This window comes from Cibotium barometz, chromosome 12, assembly GCF_041138505.1.
Source record: "Cibotium barometz isolate CiBa-2024 chromosome 12, ASM4113850v1, whole genome shotgun sequence".
In the NCBI taxonomy this organism is placed as follows: domain Eukaryota; kingdom Viridiplantae; phylum Streptophyta; class Polypodiopsida; order Cyatheales; family Cibotiaceae; genus Cibotium; species Cibotium barometz.
In genome coordinates this window covers 52,272,995-52,289,472 of record NC_141057.1, presented here as the reverse complement: position 1 = coordinate 52,289,472, position 16,478 = coordinate 52,272,995, and the positions used below count along the sequence as shown (strand labels likewise).

The window sequence follows — 16,478 nt, the reverse complement described above, 5'->3', positions numbered from 1 at the left end:
GTCCCAAAAGAATGTCCAAAAAGGATCCTGACAATAAAGGAGAGCCCAAGCCAAAGAAACCAAAGCCTTCTGCAGGCTTAGTTCCTGATCTTGTGGGAGAGCAGCTAAGTGGTGAAGCTACAGAGTTGTGCAGGGCATGGGGCAAAGTGAGAGATCAGAATGCTTTGATCTTCTTTGACACAGGTGCTAGAGCCAACTTCATTTCACCAGATTTGGCTGGCCGATTGGGGATTCGCGCAGAGGAGATGGGGCCGTTACATGAGGCAAATATGGCTTGTCCAGGGTATGCAGAACCCGTTACTCCTATCATTGGGAAGCTTCGGCTTCATTTGCAGGGTTATGTGGACAGCGAGGAGTTCTTCATCATGCCTTTGGATGGCTGTGATGTTTTGTTGGGGATGCCATGGTGCCACAGGGTACATGCGGTGGTGGATACTTACAACAGGAAAATTACTCTGACTCATAGAGGGAAAGAGCATGTATTGGATGTAAAACTCAAAGGGGAATCTGTTCCTATTGTATCCGCTTCGGCGATTTCATCAGTAATGAAAAAGCATCTTTCCGCGTACTTGATTTATGTAAAGGATGCACAGGATGATGAGTCTAAGTCTAATTTGTCAATGTTAGATAAGGACAGGGCTGATTTCTTAAGTGGGTTTCAAGACTGTTTTTCCGAGTCATTGCCAGGAGAATTACCTCCTGAGAGGCCAGAAGATCATGCTATAGATCTGATATCTGGTAGTACTCCACCGAATAGACCGCCGTATCGTGTTAGTGCAGCCCAACAAGAAGAGATTATGAGTCAGGTGCAGGAGCTATTGAATAAGGGGTTGATTCAGCCTAGCTCATCACCCTTTTGCTCACCTGTGCTCTTAGTGCAGAAGAAGGATGGTTCTTGGCGCATGTGTATTGATTACAGAGCGCTGAATAAGAATACCATCAAGAATCGATTCCCCATACCGAGGATCGATGACATCTTGGACCGCTTACAGGGCTCCACAGTTTTTAGTCGTATTGACTTGAAAAGCGGGTATCATCAGATACGCATTAGACCTGAGGATGTGCATAAGACAGCATTCCGAACCACATTTGGGTTGTATGAGTTCTTGGTTATGCCCTTTGGTTTGACAAATGCGCCTGCCACATTTAATAGAATGATGGACAGGATTTTCAGGCCTCATAGAGAGTTTGTGGGCACATTCTTTGATGATATGATTGTGCATTCACGAACTGAGGAAGAGCATAGAAGGCATTTGGCCATTGTGTTTGCAGAACTCAGAAACCATAGGTTGGTGGTTAATGGCAAGAAGAGTGAGTTTTTCTTGCAGGAGATACATTTCTTGGGGCATATTGTGTCTGGTCATGGAGTCCGTATGGATCCAGCAAAGGTGGAAGCAATACTTAATTGGCCAGCTTTGAGGACCGTGCATGATGTACGCAGTTTTCTAGGATTGTGTTCCTATTACAGGCGTTACATACGGCACTTTGCTGAAATTGCTTCACCTCTTCATGCTTTGACGAAGAAAGCAACTCCGTTTAGATGGGCTGATCGGGAAATTACAGCATTCAAAAAGCTCAAAGAAAAGCTTACTTCGGACCCAGTATTGGTGTTACCGGATCTCCGAAAGGCTTTTGTTGTCCAGTGTGATGCATGTGGAAGTAGCATTGGTGCACTTCTCATGCAAGAGGGACATGTGATAGCCTATGAGAGTAGAGTTTTGCAAGATGCTGAGAAGCATTTACAGGTGTATGAGAAAGAGATGTTGGCTGTAATTCACGCTCTTTCTACATGGAAACACTACTTGCTTGGGGCTGATTTCACTGTGCAGACAGATCATCAGACCTTGCGATATTTCCTCACGCAGACTAAGCTTTCAGAGAAGCATATGCGTTGGGCAAACTTTTTGTCAATGTTTCACTTCCAGATTGTGCATGTGGAAGGCAAAAAGAATGTAGTGGCAGATGCTTTGTCACGCAAGCCACAGGTCTCTGCAGTTTCACTTGCTTATCATCATGAGCTTGATGAAATGAAAGAGCAGTATGCCCATGATGAGGATTTTGAAAGGTTGTATGATCAGATGTCTGAGGGTCAGCGGCATGAGCATTACACTCTCAGAGATGGGTTTTTATTGATGCATGGCAGACTGTGTGTTACCAGGCCATTGCGACTCAAGGTTATGATTGAAAGTCATGCTCCACCGTATGCAGGTCATAGAGGTATTGACGCCACGGTCAAAGCAGTGGAGACTTTCTTTTATTGGCCAACCTTGAGAAGAGATGTTGATGCCTTTGTGAGGCAATGCATCGTATGTCAGAAGGTAAAGTTTGACCGTCAGAAGACACCAGGGTTATTACAGCCTTTACCTATTCCGGATAGACCTTGGGAGAGCATTGCCATGGATTTTGTATTTGATCTTCCACGGACACAAACGGGAAATGATGGCATCTGGACTATCATATGCAGGTTCAGTAAGCAGGCTCATTTCATTCCCGTGAGGAAGACAATTAAAGTGGATCATATGGTGAAGTTGTTCATGGCGAACATCTTCAAGTATCATGGCTTGCCTACGTCTATCATTAGTGACCGTGATCCACGGATGACGAGTTTGTTTTGGAGAGGGTTGTTTGACAACATGGGTACAACTCTCAAGTTTTCATCGTCATTTCATCCACAAACAGATGGTCAGTCAGAAGAGGCTAACTCTACAGTGTTGGATCTTCTCAAGTGTTATGTGTCAGAGCACAAGCAACAATGGGAAAAGTATCTTTCTTTAGTGGAGTTTGCATATAACAACACTGTACATAGCTCGACAGGCAAGGCTCCTTTTGAGATTGTAGAAGGAGGGAAGAAAGTTCCACCCATTTTGCATACAAAGGATAAGATCTTTGAGGCTGATCAGTATGTGGAGAGCTTGGATGAAGCTTATCGGAGAGTTAAGTTGGCCCTCCAGAAAACTCAGCAGAAGCAAAAGAAAGCCGCAGACCGTCACAGACGTGATTTGCAGTTTGCATTGGGTGATTGGGTTCTTTTGCGTTTTGAAAAGGCTAGACTCAAGAAGATGAAGGGTAAAGAGCGCTTATTCCCTAAGTTGAGCATGCGATATTATGGGCCTTTTCAGATTTTGGAAAAGATTGGTGAGGTAACCTATCGTTTGAAGTTACCAGATCACTGGAGGATTCACAATGCTTTTCACGTGAGTCTTCTTAGACCTTTCCGTGGGGATGTGCCTGAGGATGTATCAGATGAGGCTCAGCCGGAAGTTGAGGAACTTGATGAGGTTCTGATTCCAGAGCAGATACTGGCACATAAAGAAAGGAAGGTACAAGGTAAAGTTTCCCGTCGCTATCTTGTGAAGTTCAAGAACTATTCACCGATGGATGCGAAGTGGATGGAGGAAGGTGACTTAACAGATTCACCTCAGGTTTTGCAGCTTTATCTCGATGCCTTTGAGTTAGAGCCGACTCTTATTGTGACTCATTCAGGTTCAGCAGAGCATGGGTCTGGAGCATTACCTGATGCTCAAGAGGGGGGTAGCACCTCCACTCCCTTGATTCAGACAGGCTCAGATGACATCTAGAGGTTGCTTGGTGCAGATTTTATCTCATCCGAAGGTACTGAGGCTGACAGTACATCTGTTTATGGGACTTCTATGATATATGTGTACTAGTCACATGGAGATTTTTGTGGATATGTATGGTTCACAGTGGTATACAACTTGGACTATTACTATGCCATTGGTTTGCAGTGAATGTTGATACATGTGTATGGCTCAGAGAGATTGGGACGCTGATCTTGCCATATTGTATATTTCATTTTGGATATTTTGATGCATCACCAGAATGCAATCGAGGACGCTTGCCATCTTTCAAGAGGGGGGTATGTCATGGCCCTGTGAAAATGGAGCAGGACAAGTGTGGGCATGGTGGTTGCAGAGTCAGAATATTTTATGATTCACATGGGGGGTGCCCGGACAGTGTTTAAGATGTGTGGACATCCCTAGGTGTGAAGGGGGAACATTAAAACATTAAGTTTGAATGTTTATTGAAGTTTGCCCCTAGGCCTTAGTGGCCCTAGGAACTTATTAAGTTGGGGCCCTAGGGATTAAATTGGGAAGGGGTTTTCTCTCTCTTCCCTCTCTCTCTTCCCTTTTTGGGAATCGTGTAGTAAAAGGGGAGCTTTCCCTCATGCGCATGATGAACTAGCGTGGAAAAGCACAGGAAGGGGAGGCGACTGCTGAAGATCAGTTGTGCTGCTGTTTTTCTGAGTGGAACCAGCCGTACAGCACTGTACGGCCAGAGCTGGACACTCTCTCTCTCTCTCTCTCTCTCCTCTGTTGCTGGCGGCGCACAGGACAGCTGCTGGTGGCTGCGCAGAAGCTCTGTACAGGCTGTACAGCCTGTTTTCCAGCCCAAACCCTACTGTACGACTGCCGTACAGTGTACGGGCAGTCAGGTACAGCAAGTACAGGTGCAGGCGGCGCTTTTCTGAGTGCTGGACAGGCCTGTGTACTCTGATTCAGGCAGGTACAGAAGTGGACAGCAGACTGTTTATGCAAGTACAACGCCTGGCACGTATCCCGAGGCGGTACAGACGGGTACTGTGCTGATTTTCAGATCTGTATTTACAAGGACAGCATAGGAGTGAGCATCAGGAGGAAGATACAGGCAAGTGCAAGCACACGTGTGAAGCAGGGTTGTGGATTCAAGTGCCTGCAGGCACAGATTGGTGCTGTTGCTTCCTCCAGAGTTGTTTCACGAGCTGAACTTGGTAAGCCTTGACTCTGTTCATCTATCTCTCTTTCTATTGCTTGATGTCTGCTACAGGTATGTGTTATCTGGCTCCTTGTGAGAGGAGGAGTTTGGCAGATTGACAAGGGATTAAGACAGGGATTGAACAGCACATGTATGTTGAGCTGAGAAAATGTATCATGCTCTTGAGTTATGCCAGATGTATGCCCATGGCTGGCCTGCTTTGTGAACTTGGCTGATCAGAGGGAGGCACAGTGTGTTGTTTGAGGACACAGATCTGTGTGCATAGATCCTCTGTGCTGAGAAGGATTTGTGGGCAGTCAGATTGGACTTACAGGTGTAAACTCTTGGCTGGTTTTTGTGTTGTACTCAGCCATACATATTATTTTAATTGAATAAAGAAATACCGCAAGGGGCGCCAAGCTTTGGGGCCAACAGGTGTCGCTGTGTATTCAGATTTGGGCACTCTAGCTCCAATCTGTGTTTTGTTTATCATCTAGACTACAAGTGGACGGGTGTTTGCTCCTACCGCACTCTGGTTTTCTATCAGAGGCCGGTTTCACCTTGTCAAAGGAGTTTGAGACGACAGATTTAGGCTTACTCCACTACTTCTTGGGATTGGAGATCTAGCAGACCCAGAGGGGGTTCTTTGTCTCTCAGCAGTGGTATGTCCATGAGTTGCTTGAGGCCTTTGGGATGGAGAACTGCAAGCCTATCACGTCACCGATGGACCCGAACACGAAGCTTATAGTAAATGATCCTTGTGAGCCAGTTGATGCTTCTCTGTACCGGAAGCTGGTTGGTTCTTTGATCTGCTTGCTGAACACCAGATTGGACTTGAGCTTTCCTGTGGGGCTGTGGAGCTCGTTTATGCAGACGCCATTGAAGTCTCATTGGGACGCAAGATTGTGGATCTTGTGGTATCTACAAGGTACAAAGGATCTTGCGGTATCTGCAGGGTACAAAGGATCTTGGACTCTTCTATGACACTGGAGGTGAAATGAAGGACCGAGTTCGAGTCCAAGGTTGGAGTGACTCCGATTGGGGAGGAGATCCAGACACGAGGAGATCTACATCAGGCTACAGTTTTACCCTCGATTGAGGAGCTGTTTCATGGAGTAGCAAGAGGCAGCCGACTATTGCCTTGTCGTCTACAGAGGCAGAGTACCAGGCTGCTTGTGGTGCTGCTTGCGAGGTTATGGTTGCGGAGGTTGCTTGGCGAGATTGGGTTCCACCAGAAGGAGCCCACGGTCATCCAATGCGATAACCAAAGCTGTATTGCTATTGCTCGGAATCCAATCTTCCATGCCCGGACCAAATACATAGAGATACAATATCACTTTGTTCGTGAGAAGATCTTGGTTGGTGACATCTTGCTTCTTTATTGTTCGACGGAGGACAATGCGGCGGACCTCTTCACGAAGTCTCTACCTTAGGCTATGCTTCGGCGGCACTCCAACTCACTAGGGTTGGTTCCACATCCAGGAGCTGAGAGGGGGTGTTAGCAGTCATCTCCTGTCTGTACACTATACCAGGGCCTTTGTTGTGGGTGTGCCCGTGCGTTTTAGTGTTTTCCCATTTTTCCTCACTCTCCATGTATTTTCCCATTTTTGCCTGACTCTCCATGTATTTTTCCATTTTTCCTCACTCTCCATGTATTTTCCCATTTTTGCCTGAGGTGTGGAGGGCTGTCGGCTGTCCTCAGAAGCTGGCCGACTGCATGCTTTGGTACCCGACCTGTCCAGGCGTCCTAGCCGACTTGCTTATTTGCTGGTCGGGGGCTGCCCATTGGCTGGTCGTGAGCATGGGCTGCTGTTGGCCTGTTTTAGGCTGGCCGACCAGCAGCCTGGGGCCATATAAAATGGCCCCCCTGCTCCCACACTTCTCACTTTTCATTCCGGGATTTTCTTTGGTGTATATAGTAGAGTTACACAACTTCTCTCTCTCTCTCTCTCTCTCTCTCTCTCTCTCTCTCTCTTTCATCTGCGTTTTGCTGTCTACAGCAGTTGTCTTCATTTCGGCTGTGCATTCTGACAAGGTTGGGGTCATCGGTGATTGGCAAGCTCGTGGCAATCTGACCTTAGGCTTGGGGGTGGTTCGGGGTATTGAACCTACGGTTGGAATTAAATCTCCAGGGCTAGGAAGTTTTGGCTCAAGAGCCAAAACTCTTGCTGTGGTGGTAAACTTTTCTTAATGCGGCTTGGTGGTATGGGATGCCAGGTTGGGGTCATCGGTGACTGGCAGGCTCGCGGCATTTTGACCTTGGCTCGCGTCGGGGGTGGTCGGGGTACTGAACCTACGGTTGGGTAGTGAATCCCTAGCCTCTATTGCGGTCACGCAAAACCTTGCTAGGGTTTCTCGGGTACGTCCTCTATCCTGATCCATAGTGGTTCTATGTCAAATAATCCATGGGCATGGTCTAGTGAGGAATTTACATTGGTATTCGAGCCTGGATCTGACAAAGCATGAACCTGAGGCATGAAGGATGTACAGGATCGTACCCTCGTGCGGGTGTGCAAGGAAAGCATGTGGAACACCATTGAAGGTCTGGCTTGACCAGGAGAGCATGCATGCTCATGCCTTGCACATGGCGAGTATGGAGGTTGGCGTGTCGAAGGCTATGACATGGGCCTATGGGATTGTGTAGGAAACCCTAGCCTTTGGCTCGGGGGAGATCGATGGATGCCGAACGTGGTTGGGAGGTGAGCTAGCCTGCTACCTCATGATTTGGTTTAGAACTAACCCTATTTTCAGCTGTGTTTAGGGCTGATTTTGGGAAGGACTTCACAGTAATTCCTGTTGAGGATATGCACCGCTGTGTTAACTACCTCAACCATACATGGCCTGGCACATTGTCATGTGCACAGTGTGTATCTACCGTGTGCTACACGCACACAAGACTAGCTTCGAGGTTTGGGGAAGCTTGGAGCTAGGCAGGTTGATTGGCGAGCTGAGTTAGGGATAGACTAACGGGCGGGCACCCAAGTATGGACGGGCGGGGTCCAAGTGTGGACGCCCGATGACCGGCCAAGAGCCTATAAAAGGGTGGCCAAGGTTAGTCACTGGTCATATATAGTCTCGCATGTTTTATGAGAGCTCTATGGTCTGGAGCCTGGATCTAGTGCAGACGTGCACCTGCTTTACGCGGTATGGGACGTCGTGAGGTAGAGATTGGTCGGTACGTCAATCTAGTTAGCTCAGCTCGTGGCTCGGTGGGGACAGCCAAGTCTGTGGGCTTGCCCACGGCTGTCATGGTTGGGTGGTGAGTCAGGCTTGCACCCCCTTGTTTGTTTGTTTGTTTGTTTGTTTGTTTGCAGCTTTTGAGTCTCATTCCAGGAGCGTTCTACGAGGAGATCTATGGGGATTTGACAGTGGTATCAGAGCGTGCCTCGTGAACGAGCAAGTCGGTACGTAGAGAAGAAGAGGTCGAAGAAAAGGTATGAGTTCGAGAAGCTTGCTGTTTTTTCTATACATACTACTGTTTTTTCAAATTAGTATGTTGCTTTTTCATCGTAGGAGCCCGTGGTGATGGAGATGGTGGTCTAGAAAGGGCTGTTTGTTTAGCAAGAAGTAGGGCTGTATGTTCTTGAACAGTTTGAACAATTGAAGAGAGAAAAAGAGAAAAGCCAGTCGGCTAGATGCAAGAGAGAGAGAGAAAGAGAAATAGCGCTTGTATGCTTATTGCGCTGTTCTGTGTGTGAAGAATCTCATCACACGTAGATATACGCAGGGCGGCTGTTTGCAGGCATTTGTACGTAGGCAGGCGATTGCTTTTGCTCAGCCAAGTGTGCGCAGGCCGGTTGATACGCAGGCGGTACAGCCGGTCATCGTAATGCTCAGACGGGCCAAGTACGTGTGCAGGCGCGCAGGCAAACGTTGGTGCGCAGGCGGCGATTTCAGTCGCATATTCACAGTCGGCTCCGTACACAGACTGGTCTCGCAGGCGGCGCTGGCAAGTGAGCGCAAGGCGGCAGGAAGGCACTGTAGAAAATAAGCGAAAGCAGGTGTCGGATGGCAGTATTTTTAGCTTTTGTTTATTTTTAAATAAAAAAACATAGAATGAAGATCCACCTACGCTACCTTTCTTTCGTTTTTTTTTTTTTGGGCTAAACCTTATAAGAGGGGTTTTAAGACTTTAAAGCTTAAAGGTGTTTTTCTTTAAGAAAACAGAATATATATATATATATATATATATATATATATATATATATATATATATATATATATATATATAAAACACAAAAGCAAAAGCTCAAGTTTGCTTTTGGGGAAGCTTATATAAACCCCTTAAGTGGGCTCCACAACCCCATATGGAATACTGAGTGGACACAAAAGTTGCGAAGTATTGCGAGCATTTGGGACCTTCATAAAGCAGGGTTTCTATTTTTTTTTAGCATTTGGAATTTTTTTTTCAAGGAAAAAAAAATTTTGGGAGAAAAAATCGTACGAATTCGTACGGTATCGTACCGTACGGTATCGTACGTACGAACAGGTTCGTACGCGTACGAGAAACAACTATGCTCACAGCACCTCATTTATGAGGTCTACCTCCAGAAGTTTAGGGACTTGCAGATGAAAGCTACAAAGATGGATCCCATAACTCTTTTGGAGTTCTTCGTAGCCGGTTTACCAGACTCATACCGTTTAACAGGTTAAAAATAACAAATGTAAAACTTTGGACGAGGCCATTCATTAGCTTGTATCTATGATAATACAATGGTCTCTTCCAAGTCTAAATCCGTTACCGAGCAAGGGAACAAGCACAAAAGAAAGTTCTCCGCACCAATGGCTAACACGACTGAAGGAAAGTCTTCGGACCAACCTTCGAAGAATTCAAGTTCGACACCAGCGAAGAAGAAACAACTCTTTAAAGCTTCGAAGCTCAAGAAGGAGGGACGTTCTTTCATCTGCGAAGAAAAAGGACACATGCGTAACGAGTGCCCGAAGCAAAAGGGTGCAAAGACCGACGTAGGACGACCCAAGCCAAAGGCAGCTAACTAGTTGTCTTTGACAGGTACGTCAGTTACTGTACTTACTCGCCCTAGTTTATGTTCTGATTGTTTGTTCAACTCTAAAGTTTTTGGCTTGCATGATCTTCTCCGAGTTTATGGAGAAGTGAATGGCCATAGAATCCACATTCTTCTAGACCCTGGCAGCTCACACAATTTTGTTAACTATAAACTTGTGTAGAAATTGAGTCTTGATACGTCACCCAACGATCATACCTATGAGGTACCCCTACCTGTGGGAAGGCAAGTATGGGATCGAAAGGTGGAGATGCTACCAATCCGGATTCAGGACTACAAAGATACTCTGGAATGCTATGTTATGCACTTAAAACATGTAGACTTGTTATTAGGGATTGAGTGATTTAAGACTCTTCAAGTCCAGATAGGTTGTCTAGTCATATTTTTTCTTTTCAGCATAGAAACACCCAGTATAGTATTTTAGGTGATTGTATACATCTCTCTCAGGGACCTCTTGTAAATACCATTGATTTTGGAAATATAATGGATTCTTCTTTGTATACCGCTTTCCATTGTGTATTGATTCCACTTTCTTCATTTCTCATATCTTCCATGGATGTTAATGAATTAATTGTATTTGAAAGCAAAGAATTACAGAAGATACTTGATTCATTTCAAGATGTATTTCCTAAGGAACTGCCATCGGGTTTACCACGTGAAAGGGCAGTAGATCATCGTATTGACTTGATTCCTGGTGCTCATCCTGTTAGTATTCCACCTTACAAGATGAGCCAAGTTGAGGAAGATGAGTTGGCTAAACAACTCGAAGATTATTTGAGGATGGGCTAGATCCGTCCAAGTAAATCACCTTGGGGTGCACCTGTGTTACTTAGAAGAAAGAAGGACAACACCTGGAGAATGTGTATAGATGACAAGAGATTGAACAAGCTGACAATTAAGAACCGTTATCCTCTCCCTAGATCAGATGACCTGATTGACCGGTTAGCAGGAGTGAAATATTTTACGAAGATAGATTTACGTACTGGTTTTACGAAGATAGATTTACGTACTGGCTATCACCAGATACGTATTCATGAAAGGCATGTCGAAAGAACTGCCTTTCGGACTAGGTATGGCCATTACGAATTTCTCGTATTACCTTTTGGGTTAACCAATGCTCCAGCCACTTTCCAGCAAATGATGAACGATCTTTTTCGTGAACATTTGGGAAAATTTGTGGTGGTGTTCCCGGATGATATTTTGATATATAGTCGTACTCTTGAGGATCATGTTCGACACCTCACGATTGTCTTATCTATTTTAAGACAGAATCGACTATATGCTAAGTTAAGTAAATGTGAGTTTTTTATGATAGACATCATTTACTTTGGACACAAGATCACTAGAGATGGATTGAGCATTGACTATGACCGAGTTCAGAAGGTTCGGACTGGCCTATACCGCGAACAGTGAAACAACTTCGTTCTTTTCTCGGTTTTGTTGTTTTTCTTCGGAAATCTGTGCGGGAGTACTCTCAGCAGCTCACACTACCGATGACGGACTTGTTGAAAGATCGTGGACGTAAGTCAAATCAGCTTATCACTTGGAATAACGATTTGGATATGGCCTTTAGACTTTTGAAAGATAAAGTCAAGGAAGCACCTATCTTGGCATTACCCGATCCTAGGCGACCTTATGTTCTTGAAACTGATGCCAGTGACTATGCCATCGGGGCTGCTTTATTTCAAGATGGTAGACCTGTTGCTTTTGAAAAAAGTAAAAAGCTAGACGACACTCAATCTTGTTGGCCAACCCTTGAGAGAAGGAGCTTTATGCTGTGATTCATGCTCTCAAGGTTTGGAGACATTATTTATATGGCTCCAAGTTTGTAGTATTGACGGATCATCAGTCAATCAAGTATGTGTGTGATGCGGATGATTTGAGAGGAAGGAAAGCTCGTTGGGTTGAGTTAATGCAAGATTTTGATTTTGAGATTCGTTATCGGAAAGGGTCCATGAATAGTGTTGCAGATGCGCTTAGTCCAATTAGAGAGGTGAATACTTTGTCGTTCACTGAGACTTCTACTGACTTATTTCAGTCATTGAGAGGGCTTTGCAGGACTGATTGTTATTTTGGTCCATTTTGGCAGAAGATCTAGGACGGGAGCTCATTGATTGACCAAGACTCAATGACTGAACAGCCTACCATTCAGGCTGCAGGAGGCCAGTGGATGATTCGGAATGGTTTACTATTCCGTAATGACAAAATTTGTGTACCACTGATCTCGGACATTAGGTCCAAGATTCTTAAGGAGTGTCACGACGCCCCTTCTGTTGGACATCCTGGGGTACAAAGGAAGTGAAACACACTTTTTATTGGCCAAAGATGAAAGGGTATGTAGAATATTATATTCTCAAGTGTCAAGTTTGTCAAGCAAATAAAGCTGACGCTTTAGACAGGCTGGGTTGTTGCATCCTTTTCAAATCCCAGGTAATAAATGGGAAAGTATTTTCAATTTTATTACCGGATTTCCAAGAACACATCAAGGCCACGATTCTATTTGGGTTGTGGTAGATCGCTTGACAAAAATGGCTAGATTTTTACAGACCCGGAAGACTATTACAGCTACGCAATTAGCAAGGCAGTTTATCGAGCAATTGTTTAAACTGTACGGGTTACCGCAGGACATAGTCAGTGATAGAGTGATTTTTGGAAACTTGTTTTTGAGAAGTTGGAAACAACTTTGAATTTGAGTTCCTCAGATCATCCTCAATCTGATGGCCAGACTGAAAGAGTGAATCAGATTTTGGAGGATATGCTTCGAGCATATGTATCCAAAAGACAGTTCATGGGAGGATTATCTTCCTATGTTAGAATTTGCATATAACAGTACTAAGCATATGAGTACAGGTTTTAGTCCTTTCATGCTTATGTATGGTTTTCAACCTCGATCACCTGTTACAGTGGGATTCTCAGGACTTCAACATGATGCAGCACGTAATTTTTTGCAAGATATGCAAGAAATGTTACAAGTTGCGAAGGAATCTATTAGAAGTGCTCAAGATCGAGACAGATTTTATTCTAATAGACATTGTTCACCCAGAGAGTACTCTGAAGGAACGATGGTATATTTGCGAGTTCCGAAAGATTCCGAGACTTTACGGACAGGTCGATCTCCGATACTGTGGATCATTTCGTATTACACGACGGATTGGTTCAGTTGCATATGAACTGGATTTACCTTCTCATGTGAAAGTTCATCCTGTATTTCATGTCAGTAGACTTAAGGAAGTACTGTGTGGAACATACCAGTTAGTTACTCCTCAAGAAATCATAGATGTCGAAGACACGACATTTGTTCCACACGAATCTGAAAAGATTCTTGGATTTCGTGAAAGAAGATTGCGTAATACGCTTATCACGGAATACAAGATCAAGTGGAAGGATCGTGTTGAGGAGGACGCTACATGGGAGACATTGACTACTCTTTAGAGAGATTACCCTGGCTTTTCAGTGAGCTCAGGAGTGAGCTCTTAGAGGAAGGGGAGTATGTCATGTGCACAGTGTGTATCTACCGTGCGCTACACGCACACAAGACTAGCTTCGAGGTTTGGGGAAGCTTGGAGCTAGGCAGGCCGATTGGCGAGCTGAGTTAGGGATAGACTAACGGGCGGGCACCCAAGTATGGACGGGCGGGCGCCCAAGTGTGGACGCTTGACGACCGGCCAAGAGGCTATAAAAGGGTGGCCAAGGTTAGTCATTAGTCATATAGAGTCTTGCATGTTTTGTGAGAGCTCTATGGTATGGAGCCTGGATCTAGTGTGCAGACGTGCACCTGCTTTACGCAGTCGAGGCCGGCAGCAGTCTCGAGGCCCGCGAGGGTAGCTTCGTGGCGGTATGGGGCGTCGTGAGGTAGAGATTGGTTGGTACGTCAATCTAGTTAGCTCAGCTCGTGGCTCGGTGGGGACAGCCAAGTCTGTGGGCTTGCCCACGGCTGTCATGGTTGGGTGGTGAGTCAGGCCTGCACCCCCTTGTTTGTTTGTTTGTTAGTTAGTTAGTTTGTTTGCAGGTTTTGAGTCTCATTCCAGGAGCGTTCTACAAGGAGATCTATGGGGATTTGACACACATGCATCTGAAGCCTGATGCTTGAAACATAATGGAAGGCTATTTGCACTTCGAGAGAATGGAGTTAACAGGGGAAGAGACACAACTTTCTCAAATGCAACAATCTAGTGAACTACTACTTAGTTCCTGCAGGCAACAACTTAGATGTGCCCTCTATTTGTCGTAAGTACACCACAAACGGTCACCCTGGATATCATTTTAGGTCCAGGCAATTATGCCCTCGCCTTGCTTTTATGTGGAAAATCTGATAACGAATTTTTTTGCATCTCTTTTTGGATCTGCAGGGCAGATAGAACTCTACTCTCATATTCCAGTGCTAAGGGCCTTTGTCGATCGATTGAAGCGCTGGGACTTTCAAGTCTGTGCTGTGTATCTGCTGGATTGCCAGGTGTCTGTTTTTTTCTCACCACATTGTATTGGTAGTCCTTCATTTCGAATATGCCTTCTTTGTTTTGATTAATATAGGGGGTGTTGGTTAACATTAAACTCACTTCTTATGTCACTCTATCCACCTCCCATAAGCCCCCAAAACGTCCTATATAATGTTCTTTGCAGCAAGTGTCAAAGAGCCAGTTGGCAGGTTTCTCGCTTCTAATCCCATATACCCAAGTGGGGTATAAACCCCACACGAGGATCCCATATGACCAAAATGCTTGGGCTTGGCCTCTACAGCTCCCGTTTAACACCGCTGGCTTCTGGGCCTGGGCCTTGTTGCCAGCATGGCACTTGGGCTTTGCCCTTCTGTTGTATTGTTCTAATTGATGTCAATATTGATTCTTTTTATGCTGTTTCAATTGATGCTTTTGTGTGTCTATAGCATCACATAACCGTGGTTTTCCCCTACAGTTTGTTTCAGATGTGGCAAAATACATCAGTGGCTGTCTGGCATCTCTTTCAGCAATGATACAGTTAGAACTGCCGCATATCAACGTCTTGACAAAAATGGACCTTCTAGAAGACAAGAAAGGCATCGAGAAGTAAGTGTAGCTTTAATTTTAGACTCTCTGTTCCTTGGGCCAATGCCTCGGTGGTATTTGTACTGCCCAGGAGGGAACACCTAGCTAGCTACAAGTATGCACGATTACGTGCACAGAGTGTGCGCACAAATGTAACTCTCAAAGAAAAAGAGGGACTGTTCTGAACACCCCATTGATCTCATGATGCTGTTGTGCTCTAGGTTCCTGGATCCGGATACCAGGCTGCTCTTAGCTGCTCTTAATCAGCAAATGGCGCCGCGGTTCTCGAAGCTGAACCATTCCCTAGCAGAACTTGTACTCTCTGTGCGGTTTTAACTCTTGTGCAGGAGCTTTGATAGGGGAGACACCAGTTCTGATGTGTGTGCTGCTTTCAATGCAGGTAGATGACTACAGTATGGTTAACTTTATACCGCTTGACATCAGGAAAGAGAAAAGGTCTGTGTCTTGTTGAATATAAGGCATCTGTTGCAACCAAAGCTTCTTTTGAAGATGAAGTCTTAAGCCCACCTCCTTTTTGCAGCATTCATTACTTGTTGTCACACATAGACAACGCTATCCAGTTTGGAGAAGATGCAGAGGTGAAGGTAAGGGAATTCGACCCTGATTTGAGTGCATCAGATGCAGCAGATGAGGTCGACGGCTTCTAAGCAAACATGCAGAGGAGCGGGGTGGTATTTTTTTTCCCTCATGTGAGCTGTATGTGTTCTAGTGAAGCAACAGCTTTTTAGGATTTGAGATTCTGACATACATACTGAGTTATGGTGCCCCTTTATGAAAAAACCTCAACTGGCACAATCACAAGCGGTGATTGGCACACTTGATGCTCAATTCATGCTTGCAATTCTACAGCAAAAGGGTGAGTGGAAGCATGTAAATTCAGAGGCTTTGAAATATCTTTTTTAGCACCTCTAGATCATCCCCTTAATACAGACATAAACCCTGCTTGTGCAAAGGAGCCTACTCGCACATGTGGGGGGTCTTGCCTGTCCAATCTGCATGCATTCCAATGGATGGGGAAGACCCTGATACACACTAGTAACATAGCATGCAAAGTTGTGTGTTGACAATGAATTTAATAATGTAGAAGGGACCTCCAGTTTTCTTAAAGGAATGATTTGGAAATTTGCAACTAATGGATGTGACTAGCCACCTCTGCTACATCGTGCCAATATTGAATTGACAAATACAGAGAAAGGTAATGAACCTTTCTAGCAAGGTGATAAGCCAATTGGCATATTACCATTTGAAGGTTGGAGCTCTTTTCATATGTCAACAAGAGATGCATGTAAGATGAACGTGAAGAAAAACCAAATGTACATTGTATAAGAGATTGGGTTGATGTAGAGAAGACCGACACCACCCTTTCAATATGCATCAATCTACGTGTTTTTGATAGAATTTATCGTATTTGTTTTCAATTTAGTGTCACAACTTTTCCAAAGAGCATGCGGTGATCATTTTGCTTTTATAGCATTCTCAAAGATCACCTAATTGCTATGGAAATTTGTACAAATATGGCACCAAATATGTTTTTTGCATTTCCATTAAATATTATCTTGAGATTTTCAAGAATAAGAGGGTTTTTCTATGGTTTCATTTCAGTATGGTTTGAAAAAGTCAAATGTAATGATGACCCTCCATATGGTTTCTATTTGCATGC

General features: G+C 44.8%; 1 protein-coding gene across 2 annotated transcripts in view; it reads left to right on the top strand.

The window, feature by feature from the left end:
* The window catches only part of LOC147633567 (uncharacterized), a 41,443-nt gene extending 25,229 nt beyond the window's left edge, over window positions 1–16,214 (top strand). The window contains exons 5-9 of one of the 2 annotated variants that reach the window (XM_086806677.1): window positions 14,126–14,229; window positions 14,688–14,818; window positions 15,019–15,121; window positions 15,198–15,253; window positions 15,339–16,214. In XM_086806677.1, coding sequence (XP_086662803.1) covers window positions 14,126–14,229; window positions 14,688–14,818; window positions 15,019–15,121; window positions 15,198–15,253; window positions 15,339–15,465 — 521 coding nt within the window. In that variant the 3' untranslated portion in view covers window positions 15,466–16,214. The remainder of the gene's footprint in view (window positions 1–14,125; window positions 14,230–14,687; window positions 14,819–15,018; window positions 15,122–15,197; window positions 15,254–15,338) is intronic. The other variant, XM_086806678.1, reaches the window with a different exon arrangement.
* The last annotated feature ends 264 nt before the right edge of the window (window positions 16,215–16,478 follow it).